At 42.8% G+C, this 12,245-nt stretch overlaps 1 protein-coding gene across 1 annotated transcript in view; it reads right to left on the bottom strand.

Moving 5' to 3' along the window:
* Window positions 1–11,758, bottom strand: part of KCNK5 (potassium two pore domain channel subfamily K member 5) — a 35,634-nt gene extending 23,876 nt beyond the window's left edge. The window contains exon 1 of the mRNA XM_042022934.1: window positions 11,386–11,758. Coding sequence (XP_041878868.1) covers window positions 11,386–11,571 — 186 coding nt within the window. The 5' untranslated portion in view covers window positions 11,572–11,758. The remainder of the gene's footprint in view (window positions 1–11,385) is intronic.
* Window positions 11,759–12,245: the final 487 nt, after the last annotated feature.

Here is a 12,245-nt window from a genome sequence, read left to right as displayed (position 1 = left end):
ACTGAAATAAAACCTATAACTTTCATTATTACAGCTTAATTTTGTGGGCTTCTGTTCCAATATGCTTATAACAAACTTTGCCATGGACAGGGAAAAGAAAAAAAAAAAAGTATTTCAACAATTTTTATGTTGCATCAGCTGAAATTAAGACATTGGAATAATCTATAATAGCAGATTAAGCTTCCTTCCTATCTGAATACATACATGGTGACTAATGTAGCCAACTCCCCTTTAGAAGGGCTTTGGAAAATGCTGTTGTCCCCATTTCAGAGATAAGAAAGTGGAAGCAGAAGAGTCAAGAGTTTAATCAAGCCCTCACACCAGCTATGTTAGGCAGGGTTAGAACCAGACAGTGTTTGCATGAGCCTCTTGCAACAGAGCTGGTACCGATTGCATAAGCAGATGGTAACCCATGCAGCAGTCTGTTTCCAAAATAATACATTTCAGTTCAGTTGCAATTGATTTAAGTAGATTTAAATGAAACCAAAACAGTCCTATTGTCAATAAAAACACAGTTTATTGAGATTAATTTACTAGATGGAGAGGGGTTGGACAGAATATATTGATATTACATAGGAGAAGCAGAAATGGAAACTGAGTTTAAAATTGTGCTTCCTGACACCTCCTCCCCCCTAGCCTACCATGGTCACAGTGTATAAGAATAGTTGATTAGGACAAGTCAAAACACAAGTGATCCAAGCTTGACAGCTTTGCTTACAGAGGCCCAATAAGCTTTTCAACTCAGTGAGTAAATTGAAGCACAAAGTAACATTGCATACTGCACTCTCCCCCATTTATGGCCATGCATTAAAATACGCTTCAGATTAAGAAATTTACAGAAAGTCACTTGTTCAGAACACTCTAAAAACTGTTCAGAGTTTGTTTCTTAGGCACTAGGAGGAACTAGACTTTTGGTTATAGACTTTTGGTTTCACAAGCACTTTGTATTTCATCCCCAAATTTCAATACAACTTTAAAGGTCTTGTTTCCCTGAAGACACGCTAGAAGCTGCTGCTGAAGCGTGCTAGTAGCATCACACACGCCACTTCCTATTTAACAACCTATCTTAAGGAGAAATTAGTATTAAAAAAAAAAAAAAAGGCAGGTCCTTGTAAAACAACTTACTTGTCTGACAATTCAGTGGGCTTACACATGCTAGAATAAAAATCTTGCTTGTCCCAACAGCATCAAATAAAAAACCGAAAGTGATCAGACTTGGGTGGAGCAGAGTACTACTTGTAACAACATTTTTAATCAGGTAGACTTTTGAACCACAAAACAGGAACAAGAAAAAGACACACTGTTGGCTATTAACTCTTTAGGGTAACACCTTCACTAAGCCACCTTGTTAAGCCAAACTAACAACCAGGTCTCCAGGGTGAACAAAAACTTTACATAACCTCAACCACACTAGTCTCTCTCCCTGTATCATTCCTGTATCAGGCAGCAGGAGGAGGAGGCAAGGCAAGGCATGCTTCCAATGTCAACAGGGACAGGATGCTTTGTATGAATAGCAAGGTGATGGGTTTATGTAAAGAGGTCTAACACGGGGAAAAAACTTGCTACAGAAATGCTCTTAGCTTTGAGATTTCTGTTATTATGTATTTAGCTTTATCCAGGGCTTAACCTGAAACAAAACGTTTTTGTATAACTTACTGTAAGTCTCTTCAACACTAGATTAACTCAAGACTGATCTTTGAGGAGGACTGGGGAAAGAGTAGAGGCTGCTCTGAACAAATGTTTTCAAATACAGAGATCTTCTGGCACAGTTACAGCAGGTTAGAAAGAAGTGTGATCAGTAACTGAGATAACATGCTAGGAAACGTCTGACCTAGACACTCAGACCTGTAATCGCTTGATTTGCCTAGTCTATGTTATTTCTTCTGTTGGGTGAGTGAATTAGACTGCCAATAACATCAGTTTGCTGCTAAGAGCTGGCTGTGCATTAGAGTATTTCTTAAACACAGTTGTGTCAGCATATATACAAACCCCATTTTTTCAGGAATTGTATAACATTAAAAACCACACATGCAACACGTGCACTGGAACACAATCTTCTGCTATTTTAATATATTCTGCACTATACTAGTAAGTACACAGAAGGGGCTTTCTTACCAAGAGAGCTTCCAACCACTAACTGACAGAAAGCAGAACAGATACTACTTCAATAATTCTCCAATAACCTTTTCAGTCCTGTACCACACCTAGTTCCTGGTCAAAACCCAACCGTAAACTAGAAATTGCATATATCCTGTGGAAAGGATTTAAAGTAAGCGAAAAAGTAAGCTTAGTCAACTGAAAAATCTTCCCACTTTAAGACTACCAAACCACACACACTTTCAGATTCACAAAATTTCCCATACATCTGCAGGTTTCCCCTGAACGGCTAACAAGAGACAAATTGCAGGCAAAGAGCAATGTACAGCACTGACGTGTGGCAGGTGAATAACACTCTGTGCCCTGTCACTTCTCAACTGTCCCATCCCTGAGGATGTATTAAAGCCAAACCACTTTGTCATCTTCTTGCTACTGTATTAAAGGCAAGAGGGATCAGCTGGCACAAGTACTTATAGTTGCTGCCTTCTGTTGGACTCTTTTCCTTCCTAGCCCAGATTTCCTGAAACTGACATCATGACTGGCCAGCAGCATCTATTACCGTCTCAGAAGCTGAGACAGGGGAAGCACTTGCACATTTCTAAGTAGAGAACCCTCAAGCATAAAAGCTGCTCACGTTCAAGATGCTAAGGGAGTCAACAAAACCACAGAAAAGCTGCAGTTACCTCAAATAAGTGAGACGGTTTTCCTAAGATGCACAGAATTCAGCTCAAAGCACCTAGTCAATGTCTAGTGTGGAACTACTTTATGGCAGTGTCTCTCCACTGGGAGACAAGAAGCAGCCAGCTGTGAGGACATCTGTCCAAATAACCAAATGTCTAATTGTAGCAGAGCTGAACAAGCATTATTAAAACATGCAAATAAAACCAAGGCACTCTCAAAGTATGAACTACATTTTACTTCCCCTAAATATAAGATAAAGACATCCTATTCTCATTTCATTAATCAAGTTGACAGCTTTAGGGCCTTGCAGAGGCTATGTAACAACTCATGAAAATCACTGTTATCCTATAGTCTCAATCCAGTTAAGACACTACCTGAAAATCTAGTATTACTGTAACAAATACAATAGAGACACAATAAAGATGACTACTGGGTCTGCTGCTAGGCAAAAGCAACTTCAAAATTTTTCAGTCTCTCTCCCTTCCCTTGCCTTCCACCTGAAAAGCCATAAGAAAACTTGGAAACATGTAAGTGATATTTTAAAAGGGCAGTTGATAGTGACGCAGGTGAAAAGCTTTCAGAGTGCACTGATAAAAATAAGAAAGAGTGAAGCATAAACTCCAGTGCCCTTCAAAAACCCTTTGCCAGCAAGGCAAGCATAGATTGCCCTCTGTCATTCTGCAGTCACGTACACACCACTTAAGACAGGCCTTAAGCCTTGACTGGCAATTTACCATAGGTCAACTATTTAACTTGATTTTAACATATTTGCACTACAGTCTGTAGCTGGTTAACAGCAACTGTAAGAGCTGAGCATGTGCTAGGCTAAGCGTTCCAGCCAGAATAATGCAAGAGAGGCTGAGGGAGAAGTCAATATCACAGTGAGCTTGATTAGACCCCTTCTCTTTGTTCAGCTGGGTGGCTCCAAACACCTCCCCTATTTCTTTGGTGCCTGGAGGAGACTCATCAACCTCACTTCCCTTATAGGCCAGAACTAACCTGCTTACAAATTGCTGTTTTGTTAGCAAGGGACCAAACGTGACTCTTGAGCAACTTTCCTCCAAAGCTTTTTTACTCCTTTGGAGCAGGTTGGGAGTAGCAAAAAGCAGCAATAAGAGCATTTGGAAGTCACACAGAGAAGTAATCACTGATAATTTGATATTTTAGCCAGGCCATCAAAAATACTGTATCATATCTGACTATGCTTTCTACCTCAGGACCTTCACAACCCTTTGCAGAATTATCTTCAAGTTCCATCAGCTATTACTCACTCGCTGCCATTATCTGACAATCTTATGACTTACTTTGCAGTCCAAATGAATGTTAACTGTCACCTGTTGTTAGGAAGTATCAGAATTCAGAGACCTGGGATAGGTCCAACTGGGACATTTTTGCACCTCTTGCAACCTCAAAGAGACGCCGCACAGGTCTGGGTTTTGTTTCTCAGCAGTTGGAGACTGCTTACCGAGTATTTGCAAGATGCCGGCACAGAACAAAGCTAATTTAGTATTTGCCAGTTTGCTAAATCACAGTCCGTGTCTACCTTTTGGTTAAGGCAGAAATATGGTCCTACAGACTGACTGATCTGCAGCAATCAATCCCACAACAGCGGTTAAAAAAATAGGTCCATCGTAAGAAACACTACCAATACACATGGTTAGAAAAGCAAACACAACCTATTACTTGTTTCCTACTTCCTTTTTATCGCTCACATTTCTTTCTCTTAAGAAAATCAGTGTATGAGGTTTGATTTAAAACATTTCAGAAACTGTTTTGCACCCAAGAGTGTCTTTGATCCACTCCAGTTCACATAACACAATGGAGGAGAAAAAAAAAAGAGTAACTTCCTTACTGATTTGACTGTAAATAGAGCTACTAGGGCAATAAATGCCTAGGAGCAATCTCTCCTGCCTACAATTCAAGTGTTGGTAAGTGCATAACTAACACAGTAAAATCTAAAAACTCTAACACAAAGACATAATAAAGTAAGATGGGAGGACACAGAAAACAAACAGCCAGCCTGAAGTTCCCTGCTAAAGAACCTGGTGTTTTAAAGAAAAGACCTAGTAATGCTAGAACCAGCAGTGCTGATGAGGGACCTGACAGAATCAAGACAGAAAATAAAGGAAGACAAAGCCCCTTCAAGCCCAAAGCATCCCCTCAGCAGAGAAAGCTAGCAAAATGCAGAGCGCATATTGCATGCTTATTTTAAAGGTTCAATCTGTCTCAAAGTGTGGCACTCCTGAGGATGTCTGTAGCACCACAGGTGCTTCAGGTGTGACCTCACTGGCATTTTAATTTAACTGAAGAGCGCAACTCTTCCACTTGTCCTGTTACCACATTCTGCTACATATTACAGAGCAGACTCAGTTTGTCATCTGAACTTATTTTGGACTAAACAAAGCCCAAAGACATAGTACTACTCCATCCTACTCCAGGAAGAAATTTAACTACACTTTCATATGTATTCATTCCATAGAATCAAATAAGTGCCAGGACAAAATAAAACCTCTGCAAATCACAGGCACTGTGATCAGCAGAACCAAAGCACCGAAGTGTAAAAGCATTCTCCTTTGCTCCCCAGTTGATCAGATTATTGACTGTCACTTGTAATCCAGTTTGCTTCTGGGGTTGTATGTTCCTATGTTGACATCTACTTGCACTACCAGCAAGGAATACAACTGTTCTGAAAGTCAACAGCATTCAGAGAAAAGCAAAACAATTCATTATATTTGATTAGTATTAATAGAAAAACCAAAAATTTGTTTTAAAAAAGGAAATCTGTACAAAGTCATCATTACACTGTATCTTCACTGGCTACAGAAGGTATCTTGCAAAAACCACATATACAGTATGAACCACAGCAGGGCTTCCAAGATCTTTTAGAACAAGCTGTTGATAACTTGCAAAACTACTTGCATGCAATGGTCTCTAGAGCAGAGCTTGCCAAAAACACACCTAGTAGCAGAAGGTAACATGTAAGGTAACACAAACATTCAGTTCTAAGGTAACAGAAGGACAGCATACTAGGAACATTCAAGAATTAAGTTCATAACAGGAAAAAGGAAAAGCCCATAGCAGGAAAATTATAGCTTCTGATCGATTGCCATTGCTCCATCAGCAGAGAGTTGCAGTGTATGCACTATCAGCTTTGTTTAACTATGTTCCAAGAAAGTTCAAACAATTTAATGGTTAAACAGTGAAAATGAAAAAAAAAAGAAAACACAACAGAAAAGCATGTCTGCTTACATTTGGTTTTATGTGTAGAAACATACAGAGAAAAGCTGTGGGGTAATGCAGCTGGACATCGGGAGCAATTTCTTCACAGAAAGGGTTGATAAGCATTGGAATGGACTGCCCAGGAAGGTGGTGGAGTCACCATCCCTAGAGGCATTCAAGAAACAACTGGACATGGCACTCAGTGCCAGGGTCCACTTGACAAGTTGATGTTTGGTCAAAGGTTACACTCTGTGATCTCTGAGGTCTTTTCCAACCTGAATGATTCTGTGCTGCCTGTCCTCAACTCTTTTCTCCTAATGTTGCAGTGGCAATATCCATACCTCACAGTCTGAGGCATCTTAGGCAGCCGTGGACAGTGGTCCTACATTTTCATCTCAGTTCATACCTGCTGAACTTAAAGGATGCATAATTAAAGATATAAATTTGAAAAACCTAGGAATACCTATTTCACAAACATAAGCCTTAATTTACACTGTCAAGTTTTTATATGAAAGATATTATAAACAGTTAACAACCTTGTTTCATCGGCAGTCACTTGTCCTTGTCTGAAAGATGCTCAGCTTTACTTTGTTCAGCCTATGGAAAAGGCTTAGGCTTGAAAAGGACAAGTTAACTGGCATTCTAGATAGTTAATTGTCCTCTATTTATCCACCCCACCTTTAGTATCTTCAGTGGAAGAGATCAAGAAGGTAAAGGGCAAACAAACAAACCCAAGTAAGTCTAGAATCTCATTTATGCATCTCCTGAAGAGCACAAAAAAGGGAAAAATATTATGAAAAAGATGCTCCTATTAACTTTACACTGAAAACCAAATCATTCTACAAGGCCTAAGCAAAAGCCATCATCTCTGTTAAATGCTGACAAACAGCACTGAAAACCTAGTTCAAGTTTTCAAGAAAACTAATTTGCAGACTCTCTCAAAAGTACTGCACATAGATTTAAACCTTGAGGCAGCAGCTTGAAAGTACAGTCATGTGGGAAACAATGTTCAGTATCAGAGAATATTCTTAAATTTTCACAATTTAAGACAAATTCCAAGAATATCCAGATCTAAAAGCAAGCTTCAGCATCCTCAAACACAAACCAAAATCCTGCAAATGCACCTGTACTTGTGAAAAGTGAAGAAGACACTTAAAAAACAGGGGAGAAACTACTATTAATCCACTTTATTGTTATTGCCTTTAGCATAAACCATGTGCCATGTATATCCCAGCAGCTATCCCTAAAAGTCTTCTAAAGTGTTTGCTAACAGCACTGGGCTTTAAGTCTAAACATTTAGGTTTCTAAAGTTATGTCTTAGACCTGTTTAGAGTCTTGCATGCTTTTCAAATAAAGATGTCATACTCAGTATGTTTGTCTGCCTCTCCTAAACACAGCCAGCAGTTTCTCTTTTCATTTTATTGCTGTTTTGAAAGTAACCATTTTCACTCATCTGCAAATTCTTCCCTTTCTTTTCACCAGCCTTGATGTTTATCAATGGGAAACATTTCATTTTTCAATGACTCTGGTGGGCCAGTAAAAGATTTCCTGGTAAATAAGACATGGCCCAGGGTAGGCAAACCTTTGCTTATGTGAATAGACATGAGGGTCAAGAGGGCACCTCCTTGCATGAATAGCTTCTTTATTATTAAGCTGATGTTTCACAATCAGGATGGAGCAATAAAGAGTAAAAGTAAGGAACTGGAGAAGAGGGAAATGACTGAATCACCTTATATTTGGCTCAGTCTTCCTCCTGCAGCAGGGTAGATAAAGGTGTCATCACTATGGATCCCTGCTTTGTTGCCCTTCCTAAAGAGTCCCAGGATTTAGGGCCACTGAAACAAGTGGCAATGACAAGCCATAGACTTTTTATCAACAGACAAAGCTGTTAAACTGTTTTTAGGATTCTACAATGATAATAAATATGGTATATTAATGCTAAAAATGTTAATTTTTGCATATACTCTAAAGAGGTATGAGACATTTCTCTTGCAAAGTAACTGTACGTAGAGATGGGAGATTACGCAGTTCTTGTGTAAATACGCAGTTGTGGCTGAGGGTCTTTGGAGGCTTAAATAATGTGAATGATGTGGCATCTCAGCCACATTTACATTTGAGCAATCAGCTCTACCCAGAAGAACATGGACAGGCAGAAACCAGCCTATACACTGCCCAGGGTGAGCCACCTTTAAAATCAGGGTCTACATAACATTACTCCAAGAAGTGTTTAAGTACTTTCTTTACTTCTTACAGTTGTGATAAGTAATACGGTGCTCTCAACACTCAAAAGCAAATGGATTCTTCACACAAGAGACTCCTAAAAGTTGCTTTTAAGCAAGTTTATTTTTAGGCATTTCTCAGCATGGAAGGAAAAGGCTTTCTTCTCAGCATATCCAACAATACTCAGCTTGTAAATTTCTGCACGTGTGTTAAACACATTTCAGTAAACATTTATTGTGGTGTATTTCTACTGTAATGCATTGTGAAATTTTTATTACGGAATATAAACTTTAGACAGTACTTGACCAAATACAGCTCACTTAATAATCAGTTGAACTGTTGGCACAGAGATACTGGTCTGTAGGTGAGCTGAGAATCTGTGCTGATAACCTACTTGTCTTTTTAAGTGCTCAAGATCAACGCTACAGATCTAGCTTTGTAGTCATTCCACACAGTTTCCATTGCACTTAGAGCTAGCATTAGGCTCAAAGGAACACACAAGCTAACCTGGGTGGGGAACAAGGGCAGCAGAGAGACCGGTCTCTGAATAAGTCAGTCCTTGTCACCTTTCAGGCTGCTTCTGGAAACAAAATTGGTATTGTTAGTTCAACTTGAACATTTCTTGGCATCCTTTCATTTTACTAATACCCGTTTAAAATTCTACAGTTGGTGATATTTGCTGAAGAACTTTATCCGGTGTGTTTTAAATGGGGGTCTTAAATAGAACATCAGAGAAGTAACAGCAAAGCTCAACATGGCTCTGTAAAGTCATATGAGTGTCAGTGGGGACCAAAAACAGAGTGAAAGAAAAGGCTTCAAGATGAAACCACCCATTAAAAAGAGACAACAGCAGAGAAATGAGTTAAACTATGCAAAATCCCAAGAACAAGTTTAGGGAGTCCATGGAAGAAGCTAGAGGAAGAGGCTCAGAGGAACAAGACAGAAGTGGGGGTGAGGATGGGTGGGGACGTGTTAAAAGCCCATTTTCAAATCAGCAACCTTCTGGATTTATTACAAAAGAAAAAATCTGGAGGTTTAATAAGAGAAGAGGATAATCAAGATTTGTGAAAGAGATGCTAGCAATGTTTTAAAGATTCGGCAGAACCCAACAGAAGCAGCACTGAGTGGCTGAGAAAGGACAACTACAATGACTATTTCCGATATACTTTACAGCTTACTCAGGACAGAATCCCGATGTCCTTACATGATTCCCCCATCACAGTTAGCTTCAGCTAGGTTAGATTTCACCCTGCCATCATCCATCATCTGTCAGAAATGACACTACCCTCTTTCCCATCACTTCTTACATAGAAGTTGAGTAAGAACAGGAACAAAACTACAAGTCAAAAAGAAAGCAGGCAGTAAAGTTTCCAGTTACCAGTAAGAGTGAAATAAAGGCATTTACATTTGAGCTAACTTGAGCTTAGGACGACAACAGACCATCTATGAGGGATCATCAGACCATCGAGACTGGACATGGAAAGTAGGACATGACTGGAAGAAGTACAGAGGGAAAACTCAAACCACATATGGGACTATTACCAGGGCCTAACACGCATTGAAGAGGGAAGGCCCTCCACATTTTCACTGTCATCTTGGTTTTTAAGAAAAAAAAAAAAACCAAACCAAAAAACCCACAACTTTCTGCCACTTCAGGATTAATTGTGATATGCATCATGGGAGAAAACAAACAAACAAAAAACCCCCTAACGATTCCCTCATATCAACATAATTTACATCCTAAATTGAGGCAGAATGTAGATTCTGCATTATGTTTGCAGCAAGTTAAGCACACCAGGCTTAATGCACATCCCAATCCAAACAAGGTTTCTTTCTTGAGGACATCAGAACAGACTTGGGATATAACTTAGAGTAAGATTTCGTTAAGACTCCAGGACAGCAAAAACATACTCCAAACACATCGCATATCTTTCATTTTCCAACATTCCTTTATGGTTTCAAGCCTCCATCCACCTGTTCCACTGTATACCACAAAGACACACCAGGGCACTAAGATGGTAACAATAAGGACACTACCAGAAAGCTCTGCTATCTGAACCAGACAGAAGGCAGCCACCAACTGAGGAAACTTAAACCACAAACTTTTGGGATCAAGAACCTATACTCTTCTAAGCTTGCACAGTATCGATTACACCAAGAAAAATAATGAGCCACTTTGCCATTCTTCTGTATTTTAGCATTTTAATAGACTTTTAGTGAATTTGAAAATAATTTTTTTTTAAAAAAAAACCCCAATGAACAGAAATAATGAACAGAAAATCTACCCGGTATAAACATTCTCACCACTGGAGCCCCACATATCTGGGCAGCCTGTTTTTCATAGTTCACCATTGCTTGCCACGACATTTTAACGGATCCATAAAAAGGCACTAACCAAGTTTATACTGCTCTCGGATTTAATACATGCTATCGATTAATAATTAGTTTTGAAGAGGCATTCTGCCAGATGACCAAACCAGGACGATTATCAACTCCTTACGGCTTGGAAAGAAGTCAGTCTCCTAGAGTACAACAGCGCAAGAGTTGCGAGCATCCCTCCGTGCGAGCCGTGCACCCTTTCCCCCGGTTACCCCGACTGACCTCCGGGACCCCCAGGGCACCTCTTCAGCATTTAGTAAGAAAACAATTAAAAAAGAGAAAGGGAAGAAAATCAGACCAAACAGAAGAGGATCGAGACTCTTAGCTTCACCTTCCCTCCTTCTTAACACAACATCCATTGAGGCAAAAGGAACCACCCTGGGTGCTAAAACAAGAGCCGCATTCAGGGCGCCGCGCCGAGCAGGGGGCGGGAGCACACTCCGGGCGGGCACCTCTGGGCCGGCCAGCTAACGCTGAAATCAACCCCCAGCTCCTCTAGCACTCAGAGGGAAAGAGAAGGCAACGCGGACCCATTTAAGGGCTCTGTCATTAAGTAGTTAGGAACGATTAAGAGGTTTCCCTACGCTCCCGCTCGAGGGACAGTTTTTCGGCAGCGGGCTTTGTGAAGGCACAGACGCGGTCGGGCTGTGCCGGGTCCCGGCTGGTTCCTCAGCCCGCCCGCCCACGGGCGCGGGGTTTTCCGCTCCAGGGCGCCCGGCAGCACCTGCTGCTGCTGCTGGCACCCCCCGGCCCCAGCCCCGGCCCCAGCCCCGGCCGCGCCCGCTGTACCTGCAGGATCTTGTCCAGCCCCTCTTGGCCCAGGCAAGGAAACTGCTTGAGCAGCTCCGTCTTCTGCCGCTTATAGTTGTCGGTAGCCGAGCGCCAGTGGGGCTCCTCCAGCACCTCGAAGATCGCCGCCCCAATGGACAGGTAGAAGATGATGGCCGAGGTCAGCAAGGGGCCCCTGTCCACCATGGTGCCGGCGGCAGGCACGGAGGGCGGGCTGGCGGAGCGCGGCAGGCGGGCGAGCCGGGGCGGGTGCCCCGCGCTGCGGCCGTGGGTGCCCAAAGCCGCCCTGTCCTTCCCTGACCACCTCTGCCTACCCCGGCCGTCCGCCGTGCCTCCTCTCCCGGCTTCTGCCGCGTTCCCTTAGAGTCTTCCACACTCCCCTCCCACTCTTCCTCCTCCCTCCTCTGCTCCGCTCCACTCCACTCCCCCCGGGCTGATCTCCTTCCCCCAGTTCTTTCCCCTCCCTCCAGAGCAGCGATTTGAACCTGGTGCTCTCCCGCTTCCTCTGCCCCCGGCCCGCGCATGCGGTGCTGTCGCCGGGGAGAGGCCGGCGGGGCGTCCCGGGCGCGGCGGGACCCAGCCCGCGGCCCGGCCAGGGACGGGCGGTCCCCGCGGGGCGGGAGGGCGGCTGTGGGGTCCGGCCATCGCCATCGCCCTCCCCCGAGGGGCCGCCTGGGGGAAGGGGAGCGGGGCCGCGACCTCCGCTCTTCCCGCCCTGCCTGGCAGGAGCTGGTGTGGGGCCGAGAGGGCGGCTCGGCCCCGGCCTCCTCCCCCTGAGCGCGGCTGGTCCCCGCGCCCGCAGCCGTCTGTACGTTCCCCTCCGTGTTTTCCCTTGAGTCAGGGTAAGAAGGGGTAACGTC

The sequence above is a fragment of the Corvus kubaryi genome, unplaced genomic scaffold (assembly GCF_017639235.1).
Source record: "Corvus kubaryi isolate FWS band 111438036 unplaced genomic scaffold, C.kubaryi_AGA036_p1.0 37232, whole genome shotgun sequence".
NCBI classification, from domain to species: domain Eukaryota; kingdom Metazoa; phylum Chordata; class Aves; order Passeriformes; family Corvidae; genus Corvus; species Corvus kubaryi.
Note: the sequence above shows the minus strand (reverse complement) of the source record. Positions and strands in the feature narration are given on the sequence as shown.